Source organism: Balaenoptera borealis, assembly GCF_965194805.1.
Source record: "Balaenoptera borealis genome assembly, chromosome: 15".
Lineage (NCBI taxonomy): Eukaryota > Metazoa > Chordata > Mammalia > Artiodactyla > Balaenopteridae > Balaenoptera > Balaenoptera borealis.
This window is the reverse complement of record NC_138871.1, coordinates 10,024,470-10,046,592: the sequence shown is the minus strand read 5'-3', so window position 1 is coordinate 10,046,592 and position 22,123 is coordinate 10,024,470. Positions and strand designations below refer to the sequence as shown.

General features: G+C 44.4%; 1 protein-coding gene across 5 annotated transcripts in view; it reads right to left on the bottom strand.

Annotated features, from left to right (window-relative positions):
• Window positions 1–10,058: 10,058 nt before the first annotated feature.
• Window positions 10,059–22,123, bottom strand: part of LOC309611598 (small ribosomal subunit protein uS5m) — a 53,833-nt gene continuing 41,768 nt past the window's right edge. For all 5 annotated transcript variants that reach the window (XM_082356218.1, XM_082356220.1, XM_082356219.1 and 2 more), the window contains 5 exons: window positions 21,946–21,992; window positions 21,413–21,470; window positions 21,043–21,105; window positions 17,639–17,775; window positions 10,059–14,940 (listed from right to left, as the gene is read on the bottom strand). In XM_082356218.1, coding sequence (XP_082212344.1) covers window positions 14,716–14,940; window positions 17,639–17,775; window positions 21,043–21,105; window positions 21,413–21,470; window positions 21,946–21,992 — 530 coding nt within the window. In that variant the 3' untranslated portion in view covers window positions 10,059–14,715. The remainder of the gene's footprint in view (window positions 14,941–17,638; window positions 17,776–21,042; window positions 21,106–21,412; window positions 21,471–21,945; window positions 21,993–22,123) is intronic.

The window sequence follows — 22,123 nt, the reverse complement described above, 5'->3', positions numbered from 1 at the left end:
TGATTAGGAAGGAGGGCACTCAGTAAGGAATCCTGAAAACTCCGCTCCCGTTACGAAATGCTCCTTTATCCCTTCATTAAAGGAAGGTAATGATATTCTAGAGCTGGGACACCAGAACAGGTGTCTCAAAAGCTAGTCACATTCCAGTGTGGAGGTGTAGATGCAGAGGCTGGACGACCGCTTGCTAGCGGGCACGCAGAGCAAGGACTGAAGCCTCAAGCAGAGGTCTGACTAGTTGACATCTTACTCCCCTTCCAACATGGGGACCCTGTGACTAAACTGGATCTCAGTGGTATCTTCAGGAGCTGTTATCCCAGGGTAATTGTACCAGAAAAGGCCACTTTCACTGAGTCCACTTAAATTTAAGGTAAAATTTTACATTATTGGAGCAAAAGGTGACTGGGGCTATATCCTGAAAAATACAAATACAAGTTAAGAAATGATAGGAAGTTTGTCACGTGTTTAACAAAATTTGCTACCAGGTGTTGACTGAGGGAAGTCTATAATTTTTTCATCATGCACCAAGATGCTAATAGAAGCTCATATTCGACCCCATCAAAAAAAAAAAACCAGAGGCTTAGTCGAATTTCCCAAGGGTTTCTCAATGTTTTTTCAATTATCCTCTTTAAAGGAAATTTGATGTGCTCTTTCTCTATTTTCCCTTTTTCAGTTGGGAATTGTCTAATTCTAAACCCTCATTAATCCCAAGCTTTGCAGAAGATTCTCTGACATGACCTTCTCATTCCTTCTATCCTGAGTCATTTTTATAATTTGCAGCTTCATTGGGCATTTGATTTGCCTCCTCTTGCATTGGGTGTAATAAGGGTGGGCAGCCTCAGAAAATGCCCTCTCCTGGTCCTGTTTTCCTGCACGCAGACCACCCCGCCTCTCCCCACCCCCAGCAGACCCTGGTCCAGTCTCCCGGCTGGTGCATCTCACTGCTCAGCTCCATCTGCATTCAGCTACTTAGGAAGTGTTGGCAGGTACAACTTCTGGCCAGTGGGCAGGCCTCCTTGCTAAGGGCAGTGCTCCCAGGAGCCCACGTGGCCTGGGGAAGGGGGCATTTAAGAAGCCTGCTGGGCAACAGCAGAAAGGTCCTCAGATCACAGAGATTGGGCGTCAAATGAGCACCTACTGTGTGCTGGGACCATTGGTCCCTCCACGTGTGGGATGGTGTCTGCCCCCCAAAGCTTCTCGTGGCTGGCATGCCTCAGCTCTGCCTCTGGGTCTTGGGCAGGAGGGAACCTCCTATGGGGCACATCTGGCTGCCACCCCAAGGGCAGGTGGGACATGCCTTAGAGGCTGCCTGCTTGGTGGCCCTGACTTGGACCAAAGGGCAGGTCACACCAACACCCAAACGCGACTGCACAAAGGACCCACATTTGCACTGTGTGACCATCTTGGCTGCCATGTTTGGAGCTCTTGCCTTGGGTCAGGCACTGTGGAAGCACCTCCCATACAGAGAGCCTCCTGTCACCCTCCCAGTGGGCACAGTAGACGGCTATGACTGTCCTTGTGCAGGTAAGGTGACAGACTCACTCAGCTGGTGAGACCTGGAGCTGGGTCTGGGGCCTCTGTCCCTGAAGCCCTGTGCTCGCTCACTGTCCTCACATGTCCAGACCTGTCCCCATGAGGGTCTGTTCTCTGGCTGCTTCTCAGGAAGTGACAGTGAGACAAGACCTTGTAGTAGACCTGATACCAGTGGGCAGAGGACGTCAGAGGGGGATGAAGCCGGGCATGTGGGACAGACCCAGACCACTAGCAGGGCCTGCAGGAGGCCACATGGCCAAGTCTTCCTGAAAGGGGCTGGCTGCTCTGAGCTGCAAAATCATGGCCAGGCCCGTCCAGGCAGCTGCCGAGCCCCACGCTGCAGCCCCGACAAAGCCAAAGGCCCCCCTGGCCAGCTGATGCTTTGTGAAGAAGGTGAATAACTGGGTGTCTCTAAGTTCATAGAACAAAGAGCTTGTCCCTCCACGGGCCTGAGAAAGGAGTAAGAAGAAGCCAATGCCTGTCCATGACCAAGAGCCAAAGCTTGCAGCACAGAACAAACCGTGGTGACTACAAACGTGGGTGAGGGTGTGCATCTCCGGACGGAAAGAAGGAGAGGCAGCCGTGGATCAAATCCCACCAGGATATTCTGGATGCTCCTACCTGTGACTTCAGTGCCCGTGGCCCCCTTGCTTTATGGGGGCTCTGGGGACACATCCTAAGGGCCTTCCCTGCGCAGGGCAGGTGGCCTGGGAGGGGCTTCATCCACAGATAGTCCTCCTCTGGGAACCGAGCCCCTACCCCTTGCCCTGCTCACAGCTGGTCCCACCAGATCCGCCCTTCTCCTGGAGGGGACAGAGTCTAGAGGAGCTGGGCTTCACCGACATGCCCAAACCAAACTCTGAAAAGCACCTCTTATCAGAACCCCTGCAGCAGCCCACATGGGGGATTTAAGGCCTCCTCATGCTGACCTTAAAGAGACAGAGGCTTTGCACTGCCAGCCGTGGCCCGTGGGCCGTGGGCCAGTGCAGCCTTCAGGCCCACACAAGGGATTATTGTTCCCGGGATCACTCGGGGCCCGCTCGGGGTCACAATGGGGCCTCTGAGGGGCAAAGTGCCTCTGGCCTGGCCGAGTGTTCCTGCACACATGGGCATCCGCCCAGGGCATTCAGAATAACACGACTTGAGAAAAAGATTTAAAGTGATTTTCCCCACTCTCTGCGTGACTCATGGGCTTTGTTCTGTCTCCATCATATGGTCATGGCAGCCTCTAAGAACTGGGGTGCTGGAGGCAGATGCTGGGGCTCCTAGCTGTGACCTCTCTCTTCTCTCACAGGTAATCTGGGACCATCACAGTGCCAGGCTCTAGAGATGGTACCCAGAGAGGTTTGATACATGCAGGGAATTCAGCTTCCAAGACGTCCTTCAGCCAATTTGTAGTCAAGGAGAGCCTGGTAGGAGGCAGGCGCCCAGGGACATGATGGGAGAAGCCTTGGCAACAACACTGGCTGCCCAGTGCTGCTTAAAGCACTTTATTCACTTAATCCTCAGGACAACCCTATGTGGTGGGTACTGTTTAGATGAGGACTCTGAGGCGAAGAGAGGTTAAATGATTTACCCAAGGTCACAGAGCAAGTAGGTGTGACTCGAGTTCCAAGGGTCTGGCTCCACAGCCCCCAGCGTTACCTGTCACGCGCCACATCTCATAGGACCAGGGGGCACAGACCTGCCAAGCAAGTCCTTCAAACCCACAGCACTGACAGACGATACTGAAGGTTCCAAACTACACACAGGGATTTTCAGGGAAACACAGGCCGAAGCCCAACCCGCCAAGGAAGTGTGTCTGAGATGAGAGCACCTGCAGGCAGGGAGTCTTCCCTAGGCAGAGCCAGGGCAATGATCCAGCCAGGTGGGGTTGGGGAGGGGAGGCCTCCGGAGGTTAGGAGAGTCTGACATGGCCCTGAAGGCGAGTACCTGTTGGCAGGGGCAGCTCTCCAGGTGAGAGATGCTATGGGTGTGGGCACTAGCAGGGGTGGTGGGGGAAGAGCGGCAGACAGGCTGGGCTGGGGAGGTGGGATAGATCTGACCAGGTTTTGGTGAACAGAGATCCCATGGAAGGCAGTGGCTGAGGACACGGACCCTGAGCCTGCACACGTGTGTGACCTCTCTCTCAGCCTCGGGGCCCTTGTCTGCAGAAGGGGAATATTCAGCCTGCCTCCCAGGTTGTTGGGAGGATTCAAGAACTTGGTTCAGGTAAGCACCTAGGACCAAGGAAGGCTGAGGAAGTGTCAGCTGGGCTCACCATCATGGGAATGAAGGAGGGAAAGGTCTAGAATGATCCTAAGTCTCTAACCTGGGCAGATGATAGTTATTGGCATTGTGTTTACTAATTAACCATGTTCCTGACATTGTCAGAAACTTGGACTGACACTTTTGCTTTTCCCCACAGAACTGAACATTTAATCAGCCATGACACACTTTAAAATAGCCCCACCTAGCTGATGACAGACTGAAATCATACGGAAGTAATCACAGCTCAGGAATACAAAACAGGGCAGGTGGCCATTGAGAATCTTGTCTCAGACACGTCCCTGCACCACTGAGAACTTCAACATTTTCTTAACTGTATCAAACCAAGGACACCAGTTGTTTTTAAAACAACATCTGCCAGCTGCAAAATTGTGGTCTCAAGGTTGTTCCCCCTCCTAACGATACAATCATTTCAGACTCCAACTGATCCTTACCTCCTGCCAGCTCCAATTATAATTCTTGATCAACAACTCGTAACTAACTGCGGCCTTGCGGGTTTTGCCTTTATAAGCGCTCTCCATTTTGTAGTCCAGCAGAACACAATTCAAGTGCTTCTTGAATCTGGCTCTCCCGGGCTGCAGTCCTAAAAAAACCCAAATAAATGCCTCTTTATTTCCATTAAGTCTTCATTCCCAAAATTTTGGTTAACATAGTAAACCAACTTTCAGTCCCTTGGGAAGGAAGCCATTTCTGCCAGAGCCCTCTGACCACCAAGTGCAGGTCACTGTCATGGTCATGGTCATCTGACCAGACCTTTCAGTCCCTCAGTTGCCCAGGCATGAGTAGCCAGACCTAACAAGCTTCACTCCTCCCTCCTGGGGGCAGTGCTGGGAGGGGTCGGGGACATTACAGATGAAGAACAGGAGGCTGGAGAGGCCAAGAGACTCACCTGAGCACCCAGTAAGTTAGTGCTGGAGCGGGCACGCAGCCTCAGGGCTCCTGGGCACCCACCTCTGAAAGCCGCCCCCCTTGTCTTCCTGCCCCTGCTGCCCTCCTCTTTTTCCCTCCAGTTTTATTAAGATACTATTGTCATATAACATTGTAGAAGTTTAAGGTGTACAACATGATGATTTCATCTATGTGTATACTGTGAAATGCTACAACTGGTTTAATTAACATCCATAACCTCACATAGTGGACACAATCTTTTCTCCTTGGGCTGAGAACTTTTAAGATTTACTCTCTTAACAACTTTCAAATATACAGAAGAGTGTTGTCACCTATTGTCATCATGCTGTACAGACATGCCCGGGACTTATTTATCTCTAACTGGAAGTTTGTACCTTTGACCATTTTCACCCAATTCTCCCACGCCCTAGCCCCACCTTTGGCAACCACAAAACTGATCTGTTTCTATGAGGTAGTTTTTGTTTGTTTTAGATTCCATATGTGAGATTGTACCCTGTCTTTCTCTGACTTACTTCACTTAGCATAAGGTAATCACTATCCCACAGAGACACCTGCACCCTCATGTTCACTGCAGCATTATTTACAGTAGCCAAGACACAGAAACAATCCAAGTGTCCACTGACAGGAACTTGAGGGCGTTATGTCTTCCTCTTTTAAGATATCCCACCGCTTTCTGCCATCTGCACTGAGGCAGAACAGAGAGAGAGGGGCTAAATTAGCAACCTGCACTGAAGACAGGGCAGGAGGTCAAAAAGAGCCATCCCTGTGAGTGTGGAGGTCCAGTGCGCGGGCTCTGGGGCCCACCAGCTGCCCTGCGGACTTCAGTTTCTGGGGTAAGAACGGATGACAACCTTGGGGACCACAGGACAGGATCCACCAGCGGCTAGGGAGGGGCACGGCCGTCCCTGAGAGTCATGCACAGATCACCCAGCCCACTCTTCGAACACTGTACCACGAACGTCTGTGATGATGCCGACGGGTCCCCAGACCCAGCCTGCTCCTGCTCTCCACACCGCCAGCCTCTGCTCTGTAAACCTACAAGCACCTCGCCCACCCTCACCTCCCAGGCAGATGCCCTGACTTGTTGCTTCTCTGCAGAAGGTAGGTTCTCACCCTACCCACCCCCCAACAGGACACAGTGAGGCTAGAAGGACCGAGGGGCTCTCAGCGGCTCCCAGGAGGAAGAATTGAATTGGTCCCAAGGGCCCCTCCTGGGACTCATTCCTATCGCGCAGGTCGGGAAGGGATGGCAGGCAGGGCAAGTGCAGGTGGACAGACAGCATATTTCTGCCAAGCCCTCGCTTCTAAAAGTGGGGCGGGGGCCTCCAGTCTCGGCCTGTGCCCTGCCTTGGGCAAACAACGCCTGGAATGCACCCCGAGACAGCGTGCCTGGGGAGCTGGCCTCGTCCTCCAGATGCTCTGATAGGGCTGCCCGCCCTTCGCCCCACTCACCTAAGTCAGGTGGATTTCTGGCCTCTGATTCTAACAGGGGAAGGATCCTGGACCCTTTCGGGGGTCTCTCGACAGGGTGTCCTCCGTGGCCCGGCACAGCCCCCAGCGGTAATGGAAGGCGCAGGGGACTCTGGCTTCACCAGGCAGGGAGGTGGGGGAGGCTTAGGGGGAGAGGAAGCTGCCACGTGGTCACCATAGGGCCCCATGCTGCCTCCTCACCACCCGCTCAGCTCTGCTCCCTCCTGTGAGCCACACGAGCGCCCCCAGTGGCTGGCGTGCCTCCCCAGTGGGACGGAAGCTAAGAGCTCCCCACGTGTTCTCTGCCGTTACCTCACGGCGATCCTACCAGGCAGGTGTGATCACCGTCTCCACGGCGCGGCCTCTGGATCACGCCCCGCTGAGGCCGCTGCTAAGAGGCTGAGCCCGGCCCTGAAGCAGGCAGGCTGAGCGGGCGCCCCGGCAGGGAAGGAGCCATCCCCGCAGAAGCATATCGCATTCCCCACCTTCCCCGGTCCCCTCGAGCACCTGCCTCCCCCGCCTCCCCCAGCTCCATACAGGTTCTCAGCTGCCCCCGTTCACCTTCGGGGCTTAAAGGGACTACGGCCCCCGAGGATGGTTGCGTTTTAGCAGGAGACCCTGAAAATCTGCAAGGAAGGCTTTTACGGTGTTTGGCCACCAGGATCCCATCCTTCCCGGCCCCGAAACCTCTCTCTCAAGGAGACTCTGCTTCCCGCTGGAGTGAGAGAACAGACCCACAGGGAATGGACCCCCCTCACACCCCCAACCCTGAGGAGCAATAAGGAGCCCCCGCTGGACTCCGCGAGCTCCGGTCTCCTGGGCCCAGAGAAGTCATTTCCCAGAACAGCTGTGAACAGGAACAGACGCGGCTGCAGAAGCCGCCGGGGTCCGGAGTTGGCAGGAGGCAGGGAGAGGTGCCCGGGACAAGGGCACCAAAGCGACATGCAAGACGGCTCTCCTGTCACTTGCCCAGAGGGTGGGCACTAGCGTCACTGGCAAAGCTCATTAACAATTCCTAGTATATAAAAACAGAATCTGAATAATAAAGTCTAATCTCTTTTCCCCTTCTCTTTTCCTTTGTGCTTAGTCTGGTGTCACCTCCTCAAAGGGTGCCTCGAGCAGAGGCCTCGCACCTGGCACTTCGGACAGAGTTCCCACGGCCAGTGGCTTGCGCCTGACACCTCAGCTCGGCGGGCCGTGTGCAGACGGTGCACAAGCCACTCAATCCAAGATGGCGGCGGCGGGCGGTGTGCAGAGACGTTGCCCCGCCCTTCAGTGTTAAGGGCAGTGAGCAATGCGCCTGCGCCGGACCTGCAGGAGCCCACCCCGCCCTCCATGGAAGAGAACCCGATTGAGCAGCCCCGCCCATAGCCTTTCGGGAAAAGCGTGTACTCTGAGGCCGCTCACACCTCTCCATTCTTTTATCAGAGAATAAAACTTCCCTTCGCTTCCGAATGGAACTCCGTCTCGTCCGATTGGCACAAGTGATGCCGGACAGAAGGACCTTTGTTGGGGCCTGAATCCAAAGTGTCGGTAACATGGCTACTTTTCTTTTCCTTAAAAAAATATTTTTATTTCCCATAGGGTTAATATCTGTGGTTTTTTAATTTTGTGTTTGTTTTTAAAGGGGAGGGTTTTATTTTTTTCTATTATTAGTTCAACCGAAATACTGTAGTAGTTTTCTGAATCTCTCAAGTTGTGAGATGTGTCGGATATTCCCTCAGTTTTTTTGACGTTAAGAAGTCTCTCCCAGAGCTTTGCAATCTGCATTGGTTGTCCTCTTGGGACCTTGTGCCCAGATGTCCCCTCATCATCACTCTGCATGTTCCCTCATCTCCCTGCCACGTTGCTCTCTGGTTTCCTGTGGTCCATACAACCTTTGCCCCTTGTTTGGCTCACTCCTTCATTTGGGGGAGCACATGCTTTAGTTACTTCCTAGGAAATAGTTCAATGGGGACTGAGGTGATTGCTTTTAGACTACTTGTGTTTGAAAATATTTTATTCTACCTTTGCACTTGATTAATAGTTTAGCAGGATATACAATTTGGGTTAAAAATAATTTCCCTCCAATCATCAAATAACAGCTCTGAAATCTTGAATGCAACAGAGCAATACTTCAGATATACATAGCAGATACACATTTGATTCTCATTATTCACAGTAACTAGGTTCTATAAAGTCACCACAAACACTGGCTTAGTAAATACTGAACTACTGCTCCTACGATAAATACAGCATTAGGTTCTATAAGCCTATGGTCACGACATTTTCACCAGCTGGCAAATACATCACCTTGTTTTATCTGTGTTTCTGTTTAAAGACACCTTATTTAATGTATTTGGTTGATTCATTAACACTGAATTCATGACTAACAGCACTGTAATTCATTCCTGAATGAAGCTTATCTAACACAGGTATTTTCCCCATAAGGCACATTACAGCCTTTTTGTGCTTAGGGACACTCGTCAGCACTAACTGTGCTTGAGCACCATTTTAAAAAGTAAAATCACCAACAAAAAGCACAAGAATGCAAAACACATGGTGCTAAATAGACCGTGAAAAGGATACTTGGCTACAGGACAAGGGCTGAAACATGAAAGCAGAGCATCACCTTGTTCAACCTCAGCCAGAATGTGCACATCAGGCAACTCAAGTTCCCAAGCACTCTGCACATGTCCACAAATGACCCAGAAGTACCATAAGGATCCACTTCAGGGGTACAAATGAATATTAGCAGTTGGCAAATTCACAGTACAGAACAAATAATGAGAAGCAAGTGTACGTATTGTCAGAGGGATGCATGACCCAAGTTGGACACAAGTCCTTTGTCAGTTATGTGTGTTGTGAATATTTGCTCCCAATCTGTGGCTTGTCTTTTTGTTTTCTTTTTCTGTCTTTTGAAAAGCAGAACATTTATTTTTATGAAGACTGGTCTACCAATGTATCTTTTTTATGATTTATGTTTTTGTGTTTCTAAGACATCAGTTATTGCCTACACTGAGGTCTTCAAGATTATCTTCTAGAAATTTTATTGATTTAACTTTTATATTTAGGTCTATGATCCATTTTGAGTTAACTTTTGTGTGTAGCCTGAAGTAAAGTCAAGCTTTTTTTTTTCCACATGAATATCCAAGGGTTCCAGGCACTAAATGTTGAAAAGATTATTCTTTTCCTCCTTGAATTACCTTGGAGTCTGTCAAAAATCATTTGACCATGTATGTGTAAGTCTGAAATTGCAGAAAATCAGAGAGTTCCTTGATGGCCTAGTGATTAGGATTCCGGGCTTTCATTGCTGTGCCCTGGCTTCAACCCCTGGTTACAGAACTGACATCCCACAAGCCACACGGCCAAAAAAAAAAAGTACCCTCTGAAATTGCAGAAAATCAAAGATAAAGAAAAGTCTTGAGAGAAGCCAAGGGAAAAAATATCTCACCCATAGAGAAGCGAAGATAAGAATTACATCCATCTTCTCCTCAGAAACCATGCAAGTAAGAAGCAAGTGGAATGAAATGTTTAAAGTGTTGAGGGGAAAAAAATCTCACCAACCTTGAATTTTGTATCCTGTAAAATTATCTTTCAAAAGCAAGGGAGAAATAAAGACTTTCTCAGACAAACAACAATTGAGGGAATTTGTCAAGTAGACTGGCCTTGCAAGAAATGTTAAAAGAAGCTGTTCAGAAAGATGGAAAATGATATAGGCCAGAAACTCAGGTCTGCATAAAGAAAGGAAGAGCATTAAAGAAGGAATAAGTGAAGGAAAAATAAAATATTTTTCTTAGTTATCTAACATATAACAGTTTGTTCAAAATAAAAATAGTCACAGTGTATCACTGGTTATAAATTATGTAAAAGTGAAAAGAATGACATTAAGGGACAAGAGGGAGGAATTAGAAATACTTTATTATTATAAGGTACTTGCACTACCCATGAAGTGGTACAGTGTTATTTGAAAGTGGACTTGGATTTGTTGTAAGTTTATATTGGAAACTCTAGGGCAGCCACTAAAAAGCAAAAGTATAGTGACATGCTGAGAGAGAAAATGAAATCATATAAAATGCTCAATTAAAACCACACACACACACAAAGCAGACAGGGGTGGAAGACAACAATAGGAACAGAGAACAAGGGCAACAAGAAAGGGTTCTCAGAACCCTTTGGTTGTAGCAGGCACCAGGAATCTGTCTCCCCACCTAAATGACAACTGTGCTGGCAGAATCTGATGTAACTGTGTTGGAACTGTGGAGTCTATTGAAGGTTTCTGACTTTCAGGGAAATGCATGGATGGTAAATTGTGGCTAATTTTGGGCAATTTCGTCACTCAGCACAGTAGCAGCCACCCACCCCTGCTTTAAGCCACCTGGCAGGCAGCTGTGCAAGTGTCCTTGGAGCAGCCTGCACACAGCTTGCTGAAGCCAGGGTGGGCGAAAAGGACCCTGTCCCACAAATACCAGGGATCTCTGCTCTGATCACTGATTGCTGCCTCTGATCAGAGAGGTGTAGACAAAAAGGCTGGTGGCTAATTTTGTTGCACCTCCCACAACTGTTTGTTAGAAGTCCCTCCACCTCCAGCTGAAGTGACTTTAAGGGGATTTAAAGGGATAATGCCCTTTTCCCCTTCTCTTTATTTTTCTCTTTTTCACCTTTTGGGGGTCACACATTAAAGAGTAGGAGGTTCAAAAGGAGCTGCATATACAAGGAACATTATAAAGTGACCATGCATACCCAGGGAAAGGCACAGACTCAGAAAAGACCTGAGAAGACCTTAAGTTTACATCTTGGCATATTCTTGACATAGAGGCAACCTACAACAATATAAATACATACATACATAAATTTAAAACATTTAAAAACATCAAACCCTGGGGAAGGAGGAGAATCTGATTTCTGGAGTTACCACATTATTAGATTAAAATGTCTACTTTTGAATCTATCCCTGAGAAAGACCCAATGGCAGATCTAATAGACAAAGACATTAAAACAACTGTCTTAAAGACGCTCAAAGAACTAAAGGAAGATGGGGACAAAACCAAAAAAAAACGATGTATGAACAAAATGGAAACACCAATAAAGATATCGAACACCTAAAACGAAGCAAACAAAAAAAATTCTGTAGCTATATTTTAATAACTGAAATGGAAATTTTTATTAAAGGGATTAAAAGGCAGGTTTGAGCAGGCAAAAGAAAAAGTCAATTAACTTGAAGACAGGACAATAGAAATTATCAGTCTGAGGAACAGAAAGAAAAAGATTGAAGAAGAATGAACAGCGCTAAGGGACCTGTAGGACAGCATCAAACAGATCAACATACAAATTGTGGGAGTCCCAGAAAAAAGAGAAAAGGGCAGAATAAAACACTTGAAGAAGTAATGGCTGAAAACTTCCCAAATTTGATGAAAGACATGAATATAAACATCTAAAAAATAAACTCCAAGTAAGATAAACTCAAAGGGATCCACACCAAGACACATTATAATCAAATTTTCAAAGGACAAGCACAGAGACAATCTTCAAAGAGGCAAGAAGTAAATCATCACATACAAGGGATCCTCATTAAAACTACCAGCAGATCTCATCAGAAAATTTGGCTACATCATATGTTAGGCCAGAAACTGTCATACAGATTTTAAAAGATAACTATTATAAAAAGTAACTTATTCAACCACAACAATAAGTCAGAAATCAATAACAAAAGGAAAACTTGAAAATTCACAAATTTATAGATATCAAACAACACACTTTAAACAATCAATAAATCAAAAAAGTAATCACAAAGGGAATTAGAAATACTTAGAGATAAAAAAGAAAATACAACATACCAAAATTTATGGGACACAACAAAGCAGTGCAAAGGGTGAATTTCACAGCTATAAATGCTTACACTGAAAACCAAGAAAGATTTCAAATTGACAACCTAATTTATAAATTAAGGAACTAGAATAAACTAAACCCAAAACTTGCAGAAAGAAGGAAATAATAAAGATTAGAGCAGAGATAAACAAAATAGAGAATAGAAAAATAATTGAAAAACATCAGTGAAAGCTAGAGTTGGTTCTTTGAAAAGATCAATAGAATTGACAAACCTTTAGCTCGATGGACTAAGAATAAAAAGAGAGACGACTCAAATTACTAAAAAATTAGAAATAAAAGTAAGGTTGTTAATACTGATTCTATAGAAATAAAAAGGGTTATAAGAGAGTATACTGGACAGCTGTACACCAATAAATTGGGTAAGCTAGATGAAATGAACAAATTCATAAAAACACAAAACCTACCAAAACTAAATCATGAAGAAATAGAAAATATGAATAGACCTGTAACTACTGAGGAGATTAAGTAGGTAATCAAAAATCTCCTGACAAAGAAAACCCCTAGACCTGGTGGCTTCACTGTTGAATTCTATCAAACATTTAAAGATGAATTAATATTAATCTTTCTCAAACTTTCCCCAAAAAATTGAAGAGGGGGGAATACTTCCTAACTCATTCTATGAGACTAGCATTACCCTGATAGAAAAGCCAAAGACACTACAAGAAAACTATAGACCAATATCCCTTATCAAATGGAAATTACAAAAGCAATTTCATTTAAAATGGCATCAAAAAGAATAAAATACTTAGGAATTAATTTAACCAAGGAAGTGAAAGTACAATGAAAACTATAAAACATTGCTAAAAGAAATTAAAGAAGATGTAAATAAGTGAACACATACCCACGTTCATGGATTGGAAGACTCAATATTGTTAAGATGTCAGTACTACCCAAAGTGATCTACAGATTCAATGCAATCCCTATCAATATCTCAAAGATATTTTTTGCAGAAACAGAAATACCCACCCTAAAATTCATATGGAATTTCAAGGGACACCTGACTAGCCAAAACAATCTTGAAAAACAAGAACAAAACGGAAAGACTCATATACTTCCTGATTTCAAAATATCCAGCAAAGCTATAGTCACCAAAACAGTGTGGTACCGGCATAAAGACAGACATGTAAACCAATGGAATAGAATAGAGAGCCCAGAAGTAAACCTTTGTATATATGGTTGAATGATTTTTGACAAAGGTGCCAAGACCATTCAATGGGGAAAGGACAGTGTTTTCAACAAATGTTGCTGGGAAAACTGGATATCCACATGCAAAAGAATGAAGTTGATCTCTAACACCATACACAAAAACAAACTCAAAAGAAATCAAAGGCCTAAATGCAAGACCCAAAACTATAAAACTCTTAGAAGAAAACATAGGACGAAAGCTTCACAACACTGGATTTAGCAATAATTACTTGTATAGAACACCAAAGATACAGGCAACAAAAGAAAAATAGACAAATTAGACTTCATGAAAATTTTAAAATTCTGTCTCTCTTCCATCTGGAAGTTCATCTGTATCCTTTATCATATCCTTTTATAATAAACTGGTAGGCAATAAATAAACTGTATTCCTAAGTTTTGTGAGCCACTCTAGCAAATTAATCAAACACAATGAGGGAGTCATGGGAACCTCTGATTTACAGCTGATGAGTCAGAAGCACAGGTGACAACTGGACTTGCAATTGGTGTGAAGTGGGGTGGGGGCAGTCTTGTGGGACTGAGCCTTTAACCAGTGGAATTTGATGTTACCTCCAGGTAGACAGTGTCAGAATTGAGTTAAATTGTAGGACATGCAGCTGGTGTTGCAGAGGATTGCTTGGTGAGGGGAAACCCCCCAAATCTGCTGTCAGAAGTGCTGGGAGTGTGGTAGTACTGTGAGAGTTAAGGAGACACACAGGAGGGGAACTTGGCTTTTCCCCACTCAAAATGACAAAAGGACTCTCGGAATGTCAGGAAAGAAGAACAAACGATTGAAAGAGCAAAAACATGGGTAAATACAATAGGCTATTTTTTTTTTCTTCTTTAGTTTTTTATATTATGTTTCATGGTTGAAGCAAAACTATAATGTTGTCTAATGTGGTTCTCAGTGTAGGCAGAGGAAATTTTAAAACAGTTATAGAAACAGGTGAGGGTAAAGGGATTTAAAGGGAAGTAAGATTCCTATACTTCAAACTGGTAAAAAGTCAACACCAGTAGACTGGTGATAAGTGATATAGGTATAACGTAATACCTAGAGCAACCACTAAAACATTGATACAAAGAGGTTTACTAAAAAGGAGAATTTCTAGAGTCAAGAACAAAGTTTGCCCATTTTCCTCTACTTTCTAGCTGTGTGACTACAGTCAAGTAACTATAACTTGACTGCATATTATTTTTTATTAGGTCAGACTAGAAGCCCTGCCTCCCTAATTTGCTAGCTTAAATGAATATTTAAAGTAGTTTTTAACTAAGATATGTATGTAAAGTTCCTATCACAGTAATTGGTATATACGACGTGCTCAATAAATTAAATCTATAATTATTTGTTATTTGTCAATAAAGAAATGTAAGGTTGGCCTTTCCTTAAAAAAAAAAAAAGAAAAAGTGACAATCCAAAGTGTGAGGGGTTGAGTCTCTCCCAGGTGCCAGAAGCAAGAGATGCCAGGCTGAGCCAGGCCAGAAGAAGGCCTAGGTGGCGGCTCTCTTTAAACTTGACCACACAGAGCGCTTCATACCCTGTGCAGCCTTCACTTCTTCCCAGTCCAGTGTGATGTCTGGAACCTCATGTTCCGGCTCCGGATCCTTTCTCAAGGCCCCCTTGGGGGAGGCAACCACGATGGGCAGAGGGCCACATTCCTCCCGGAATTCCACAACGTGGAGACTCTTCTTGTCAGCCAGCTGTTGGTGGGTTTCCTGGGCACGACCAAATTGAGAACACGAGGTTAGGTCTATGAGGTTGGACTAACGTGGTCCACCCCTGATACTCATCTTGCATGGCCAAAACTGTTTGGTTGATTAAAATGTAGCAACTCCTGAAAATTCATTAACTGAGGGTGATTATTACAGCAGGAAACATGGCCCAGGTAATATAATATCAAGTTTATTTGCTTACTGAATTATTTAAGAGTGATTAAAAACAAGATTTTACTTTAAAAAAAAAAAACCACAATAAACTTAAGTCTGTAACTTAAAGAGCAGGAACTTGCTGCGGCTAAACTATGGTGACCTGCTGTGGGCGGAATCATCTCAGCCTCATCTCCCCACCCCGAAGTGGGATAAAGGAAGGGCCTTGGCCTCTGGTCTCTTGCCTTCCTAACCCTCCTGATCATGTGCCATACTGTGCCCAAAACTGAACCTGAACCTCATTGTGTCCCAGCTCTAGCTACCAATTTATAGGACATGCAGGGAGAGAAGATGTTAAGGATCCTCAGATATTTAGCACCAGACTGGGACAAACAACCTGATTTCTCCAACAATAAAAAAATGCAAGGAAAAAAGAGGGGAACTTACAGATTAAAAGTGACTTAAAAGACAGCAAAGATTTAAAATGTATGGACCTTTTCTGCAACCTGATTCAAACAAATTGTATTAAAAAATTTTTTTTAGGGCTTCCCTGGTGGTGCAGTGGTTAAGAATCCGCCTGCCAATGCAGGGGACACGGGTTTGAGCCCTGGTCCGGGAAGATCCCACATGCCGCAGAGCAACTAAGCCCATGCGCCACAACTACTGAGCCTGCGCTCTAGAGCCGGAGAGCCACAACTACTGAGCCCAGGTGCCACAACTACTGAAAGCTGTGCGCCTAGAGCCCGTGCTCCGCAACAAGAGAAGCCACCGCAATAAGAAGCCTGCGCACTGCAGTGAAAGAGTCGCCCCCGCTTGCCTCAACTAGAGAAAGCCCATGCACAGCAACGAAGACCCAAAGCAGCCAAAAATAAATAAATTAATTAATTTAAAAAAATTTTTAAAATCTGACAAATGGATACATTTCTATGAACACTGACTAGATGTTTGATATCTTGTTACTGTTAATTTTTTAGGTATGATAGTAGTATTGTCGGGTCCTTTTTAATCCTTATCTTTTAGAGCTACATGATAAAATATTTATGAGTGAAATAAATTGATATATGAGATTTGGTTCAAAATACTAGAGCTGGTTGGGGGTGGTTTAGAGAAACAAAACTGGCCACGAGCTGCTAACTATTGATTCTGTGTAAGAGAGCCATGGGGATTCATAACAGAAGGTAGCCACGAAAGTCAGAAAAAGGCGAATAAACTCAATAGATGGTTTATTGATAGTACATTAAAATACCTAAAATACCATGAGAAATGTACAATCTCATGTTTCCAGACTTTATGTGCACCTTGTACTATTCTAATTCTATATACATTTGAAATTAGAAAAGAGAAGAGCTGATTCATAAAACAAAAACAACATAAAATAATTTAAATTGGAGTGTCTTATAATCAGTGGCATGTTGCTTACACTGGTGTCATTTTTTTTCTTTGAGTAGCACAATGCAAATTTTTATAGCTGATGGCATTTTAGAACAGATCTACTTGACCATAAATATGACCTATCTAAAACAAATATCTTAGCTACTACATCAAACAATTAAACCTCTTAACAGTAAGTGTAAATTTAGAAGTGCTTTTGAAGGACGTTTTAGATAGTAGTAACATACACACACACACACACACACACACACACACACACATGAACACAGCTGTTCAAAAAAGGTTTTTTAAGCAAAGCTTTTTCTTTCAGTTAATTTTCCTATTTTAAACAGAGACGGCTACAATTATTCCATGGATCACTTTATTCAGAAACAGCCATCACACTCTGTCAGGAAGCCTGTCAAAGTCCTCAGCAAATGGAGGTCAGCAAATGTCTCTTGAACCTGGTTGTCTTTCTGCTCACCCAGCTCTGCTAAGGTCCACCCATCCTTTCAAGGGACAAGCCAGCCCGGCCGAGCTGGCAGAGAGGCAGCCCAGGAGGGGGCGCCCCGTGCAGTGACAGCCCTTCCTTCCTACCGCCGGAGTGATTGAGAGCCTAGCCGAGGCTGAGGGGGTGAGCTGGGCAGGGGCCCAGAGCTCCCATCTATGTGGAGAAATAACCTGAACTACTAATGTTCATTTTCCTACTGACTCAGATGTCCCTCTGAACTACCTATACAGGTGACATGAAAACTGACTGTGCTTCAACTGAAGGCCGCTCTCGAGTAGAGGTACCCAAGGAGCTTCACCCCAGTTCCAAAGGAATGGACGAAGTAAGGAAAGAGACTTTCTCTTTTTACTTTACATCTTTATGTTGTTGGAGCTTTAGAACAAGCAGGTATTCTTTCCATAATAAAACAGATTATAATTACTGGCTTTTAAAAATACTTAATTTTAAAACTTCAAAACACCCATGGAGTATTTTTTTATAGGATAATTCTCATGAACTAACTCGTCAGCTGGATTAACTAATCTGATGCAGCCACAGACAACAAAGAATGCCCAGTCCTCAGGTGGCCCGAGAACAACTCCAGGACGGCCCAGGAGATGGTGGTCTCAGAGCACACAAATGAAATACAAACTAGCCCTTCTGTTTCAGAGCCCAGGGAAGAGTTACCTGGCGGGAGAGCCCGTGGAAGAGGCCCCGGGTGAGGTTAAGCATGTTGACGGAGCCAGAGACCTTGGCATACATGTCTTTGATGCCAATGAGCCGGCAGATGGTGATGATGGCCCGGTGGCAGCGGAGGCCATAGCCTAGAAAGAGGAAAAACAAGTCAAACACCTGCCCACTGCCCACAGTGCAGGCGGCATCACCTGCTGGCTTCGCGGGGCTTCCAGCTCTGGGTTTAGGGGATGCTGGTTCACGTTCCGGCTTCACCACTTCCCAGCTGAGTGACCCTTCACAACTTACTTAACTTCCACAATGACACTTATTTAAATGAGATGTTGTAAGGATTAAAGAAATAATATATAAGTTTCTTAAACATATGGGCAAAAAAAAACAGGGCTGTTAAGATTAACAGAGATGGCTGAAGGTTCTTGGCGCCCCATGTCCATGTTAACTAAGACTCGAGGGACACATCTGTTCTCACCCTCCCTGAATGCTCAGTTGCACTGAGCAGAGAGACATCCACTTCCTCCTGGAAAAACTCTTTTAGCTTCGGTAACACACCCTCTCCCAGATTTCCTCCTAGCTACTGGCCCATCCTTCTCACCTCCTTGCTGGCCTCTAAATCTTGGGTGGTTTCCCCTCCAGCCATTCGCCCTACTCTTGTCTACCTGTAATCCCTTCCCTAGGGAGAGCTTTAAAAACACAAAGCAAACACATCACTCCCCATTTAAAGCCCTTCACTTCCCACTGTCCCTTGAATTAAAATAAGTACAGTTGACCCCTGAACAGTGTGGAGGTTAGGGGAGCCAACCCTCCACACAGTGGAAAATCTGAGTCTAACTTATAGTCGGCCCTCCATGTCCTCGGTTTCTCCATATCCAAGGTCCCACATCCATGGATTCAACCAGCCACGGACCGTGAAGCACTGTAGTATTTAGAAAAAAAGCCAAGTATAAGTGGACTCGAGCAGTTCAAACACATGCTGTTCAAGGGTTGACTGTAACAAAGAACTCCACGGCCTTCAAAGCCCTCTGTGACCGACACCTCACCGACTTCATCCAGAGACACCACCCTCCGCGTGCTGGCTTTCCCACCGCAAGGACTTTGCACTCAGTGTTTCCCTCAGCCTGCTCTCCCTGCATGACCCCTTCTTACCTGCAATGTCTCACTCAGATACGTCCTCCTCAAAGAGACCTTCCCTGACCACACTAGTGAAGGTGGCCTCCCTCCTCCCTCCCCGTGCCCTCCCCTGCAAACCAGACCCTGATGGCTGCTTTCAAGCACTCAGCCGAACTTGTTATCCGATGTTTCCCCTCAGCAGAATGCGAGCTCCATGAGAGCCAGGATATTGTTTGCTTACTGCTGTATCCCCAGAGCCTAGATCAGCACCTGGCAAATGCAGGTAGGAATGATGCAGAGAAAAAGCCCAAATTTAGACTCTAACGTTCTGATTAACCAGGCATGAAACTCAGCACATGCCTTAAAGGCAGCACTGAAAAATACAGCTTTAATTAGAAGACAGGGAAGATAAAAAAGGTAACTTCTGCAATTAAAATTGTAGCAGTCTTTCCAAAATCATTCAGATAAAGATGTATCCAAAGTAACATGTCTAACAAAAACATGACGCAAGCCACAAATGTAAGCCATATATATGATTTTAAATTCTCTCGCAGATAGGTTTTTTAAAGTTTTTTAAAAAACAGGTAAAATTGATTTTAGTAATATATTTTATTAACCCAATATGTCTAAAACATTATCATTTGAACATGTAATCAATACAATAATATTTTTGAGATATTTCTTTTTTTTTTTTATACTAAGTCTTTGAAATCTGGTGGTGTTTGACACTTACAGGGTCTCTCAGAAGCCACACTTCAAGTGCTCCATAGCCACACAGGCTGCAACTACCACATGGGACACACCTTAGCACAGGTCTAAACCTTAATGTCTAAGTGTTCAACTCAATACTTTTTCTAATAATAAGATAAATGGTTTTTATCTGGCATATGAATGATTAATTATGACTTTAAAGCAGAAGGCAAGTTCTGGTGCACTAATACAATTGGTATTAAATACAATTAATACAACTAATACTGTATTTGATATTTTTTCTCTTAGTTTATTTCCATGCCATAGCTCTAGCAAAGCTGTACGAGAAGCTTTGACATGAAAAATTTAAATACTGTATAATATTTTATCTTCTGATTCAGACCTTCTAAGTATACCTAGAGTTATATGACATCATTTTTACTGTAGAACCACAGGTGAAACACAAATCAGTATGTTCAATAATTCCACACCTCGAGACCATTGGGCATGACTGGCACAGCTCCATAACCCTGAACTCTGCCTGCTTGCTCTTTCCAAGACAGGAAGAAGGTCCATCTCTGGAACCTCAGAGCTCAGTGTAGCACCTGGTTCACAGAAGATGTTCAATCAATGCTTGATGATGAGAATAAATGAGTGGAACTGAATAAGCTATAAGAAAAGAACCACCTGGGACTTCCCTGGTGGCGCAGTGGTTGAGAATCCGCCTGCCAATGCAGGGGACGTGGGTTCGATCCCTGGTCCGGGAAGATCCCACATGCTGTGGAGCAACTAAGCCCGTGAGCCACAACTACTGAGCCCACGTGCCACAACTACTGAAGCCCGTGCGCCTAGAGCCCGTGCTCCGCAACAAGAGAAGCCACTGCAACGAGAAGCCCGCACACCGCAACAAAGAGTAGCCCCTGCTCGCCGCAACTAAAGAAAGCCCATGTGCAGCAACGAAGACCAAAAAACACAGCCAAAACTAAATAAATAAATTTATAAAAAAAAAAAAGAATCTGCCTGCCAGTGCAGGGGAAACGGGTTCGATCCCCGGTCTGGGAAGATCCCACATGCCGCAGAGCAACTAATCCCACGCACCACAATTACTGAAACCCGCGAGCCTAGAGCCCGTGCTCTGCAACAAGAGAAGCCACCACAACCAAGAGTAGCCCCCGCTCACCGCAACTAGAGAAAACCCACGCACAGCAACAAAGACCCAACACAGCCAAAAATAAATAAATAAATAAAATTAAAAAAAAAAAAAAAAAAAGAACCATCTAGTAGCATCAATGAATTGTCTAGGAGTAACCAATGTTCCCACTACAAACCCAACTATTCACTCACTCAGTTACTGTTTCTTATTCATTATGTGCTCTTCCCACCTACAATTACCCCGGAAGTGTTTGTAATCATGAGAGCCTGGGTAGGATGACTGCTTTTTAGTTCCCCAAAGCCTCAATCTTCTTAAATCTAACTTAGGCCTTTCCATTTTGGTGTTTTCAAAATGAGATCAGGTAAAGGTGAGCAAAAATAGAGGGCAGGATGAAATTGGTACAGTTTCTCTGCTTTATCTTCAACAAATTATGAGTTTTTTTAGTTACCTCTGGGTTGTTTCTTCATCTTGATATGCGTCCTTTTAAATGTTAAAGAAATATCATGGTATACTGGAGAGTAAAAACATAAACATAAGAAGGGTTAGGGGTATAGCTTTAATGCCCTTGCAAATATCACAAAGCAACCAATACTACCCTAAGCAGCCACCACACGTTGGCCAAGGATGAGTAACAAACTCCGATTTCACTCATTACTAACCTTCTCAGGAGAGAAAGTTTGTTTCTACATTTTATATATTTATATGTAAGAATGCAGTAACAAGCAGGGAAACACAGAAACACCCACAGAGATATATTGCCACACATAAATGAAACAAGTATAATCCTGCAAATTTTAAAAGAAAAGATTAATACTCACTTGTATGGTCTTCATATCGTTCTATATAATGCAAATAGTGAACTGCCTTGTTCTTTGCCTGAAAGAAAGAAGGAAAATATATTCCTTAAATCTATTGTTAGAATTTACCTTTCCTCAGGGATTTCAAAAAATACCTTTTATAAAATATTTTATTATGGAAAATTTCAAATTTACACAAAAATTTCAGTATATACTTCTAAAAGCTAAGGATTTAATTAAAAAAAAAAAAACCTAAGTATAACATCACTATCACACCAGAAAAAAAACCCCAAACAATTCCTTAATATCTTTGACAGTGTTCAAACGTTCCCTGTTGTCTCGTAATTTTGGTAAGCAGTTGCAAGTCTGATAGAAATGATGCAAGAATACAGGCACTTCTGAAATTGCTTTTTCTGAGATAAGTAACCTTTGCCAGTTAAGTATTTGACAGTAAGTAAGTAACCATTGACAGTAAGTATTTTTTTGTGGTTCCCACAATGTCTAGCACATAGCTTATTAGTCTTTTACTGTTAACAAAGGAAAAATGTACATACTTTTCTGAAAGCATCTGCCCGTTCAGCGGCTTTCCCAATGGCAAAACCTTTAAAAGAAAAAGCAAAAATATGAAAAGGGGCATAAATTTGGCACATAATGTCTTTTACCACATTTCAAGTTTCAGTTCCTACAACATTTCACAGTAGTTCATCTTTCTTCTGCCCACAGAAAACCCGC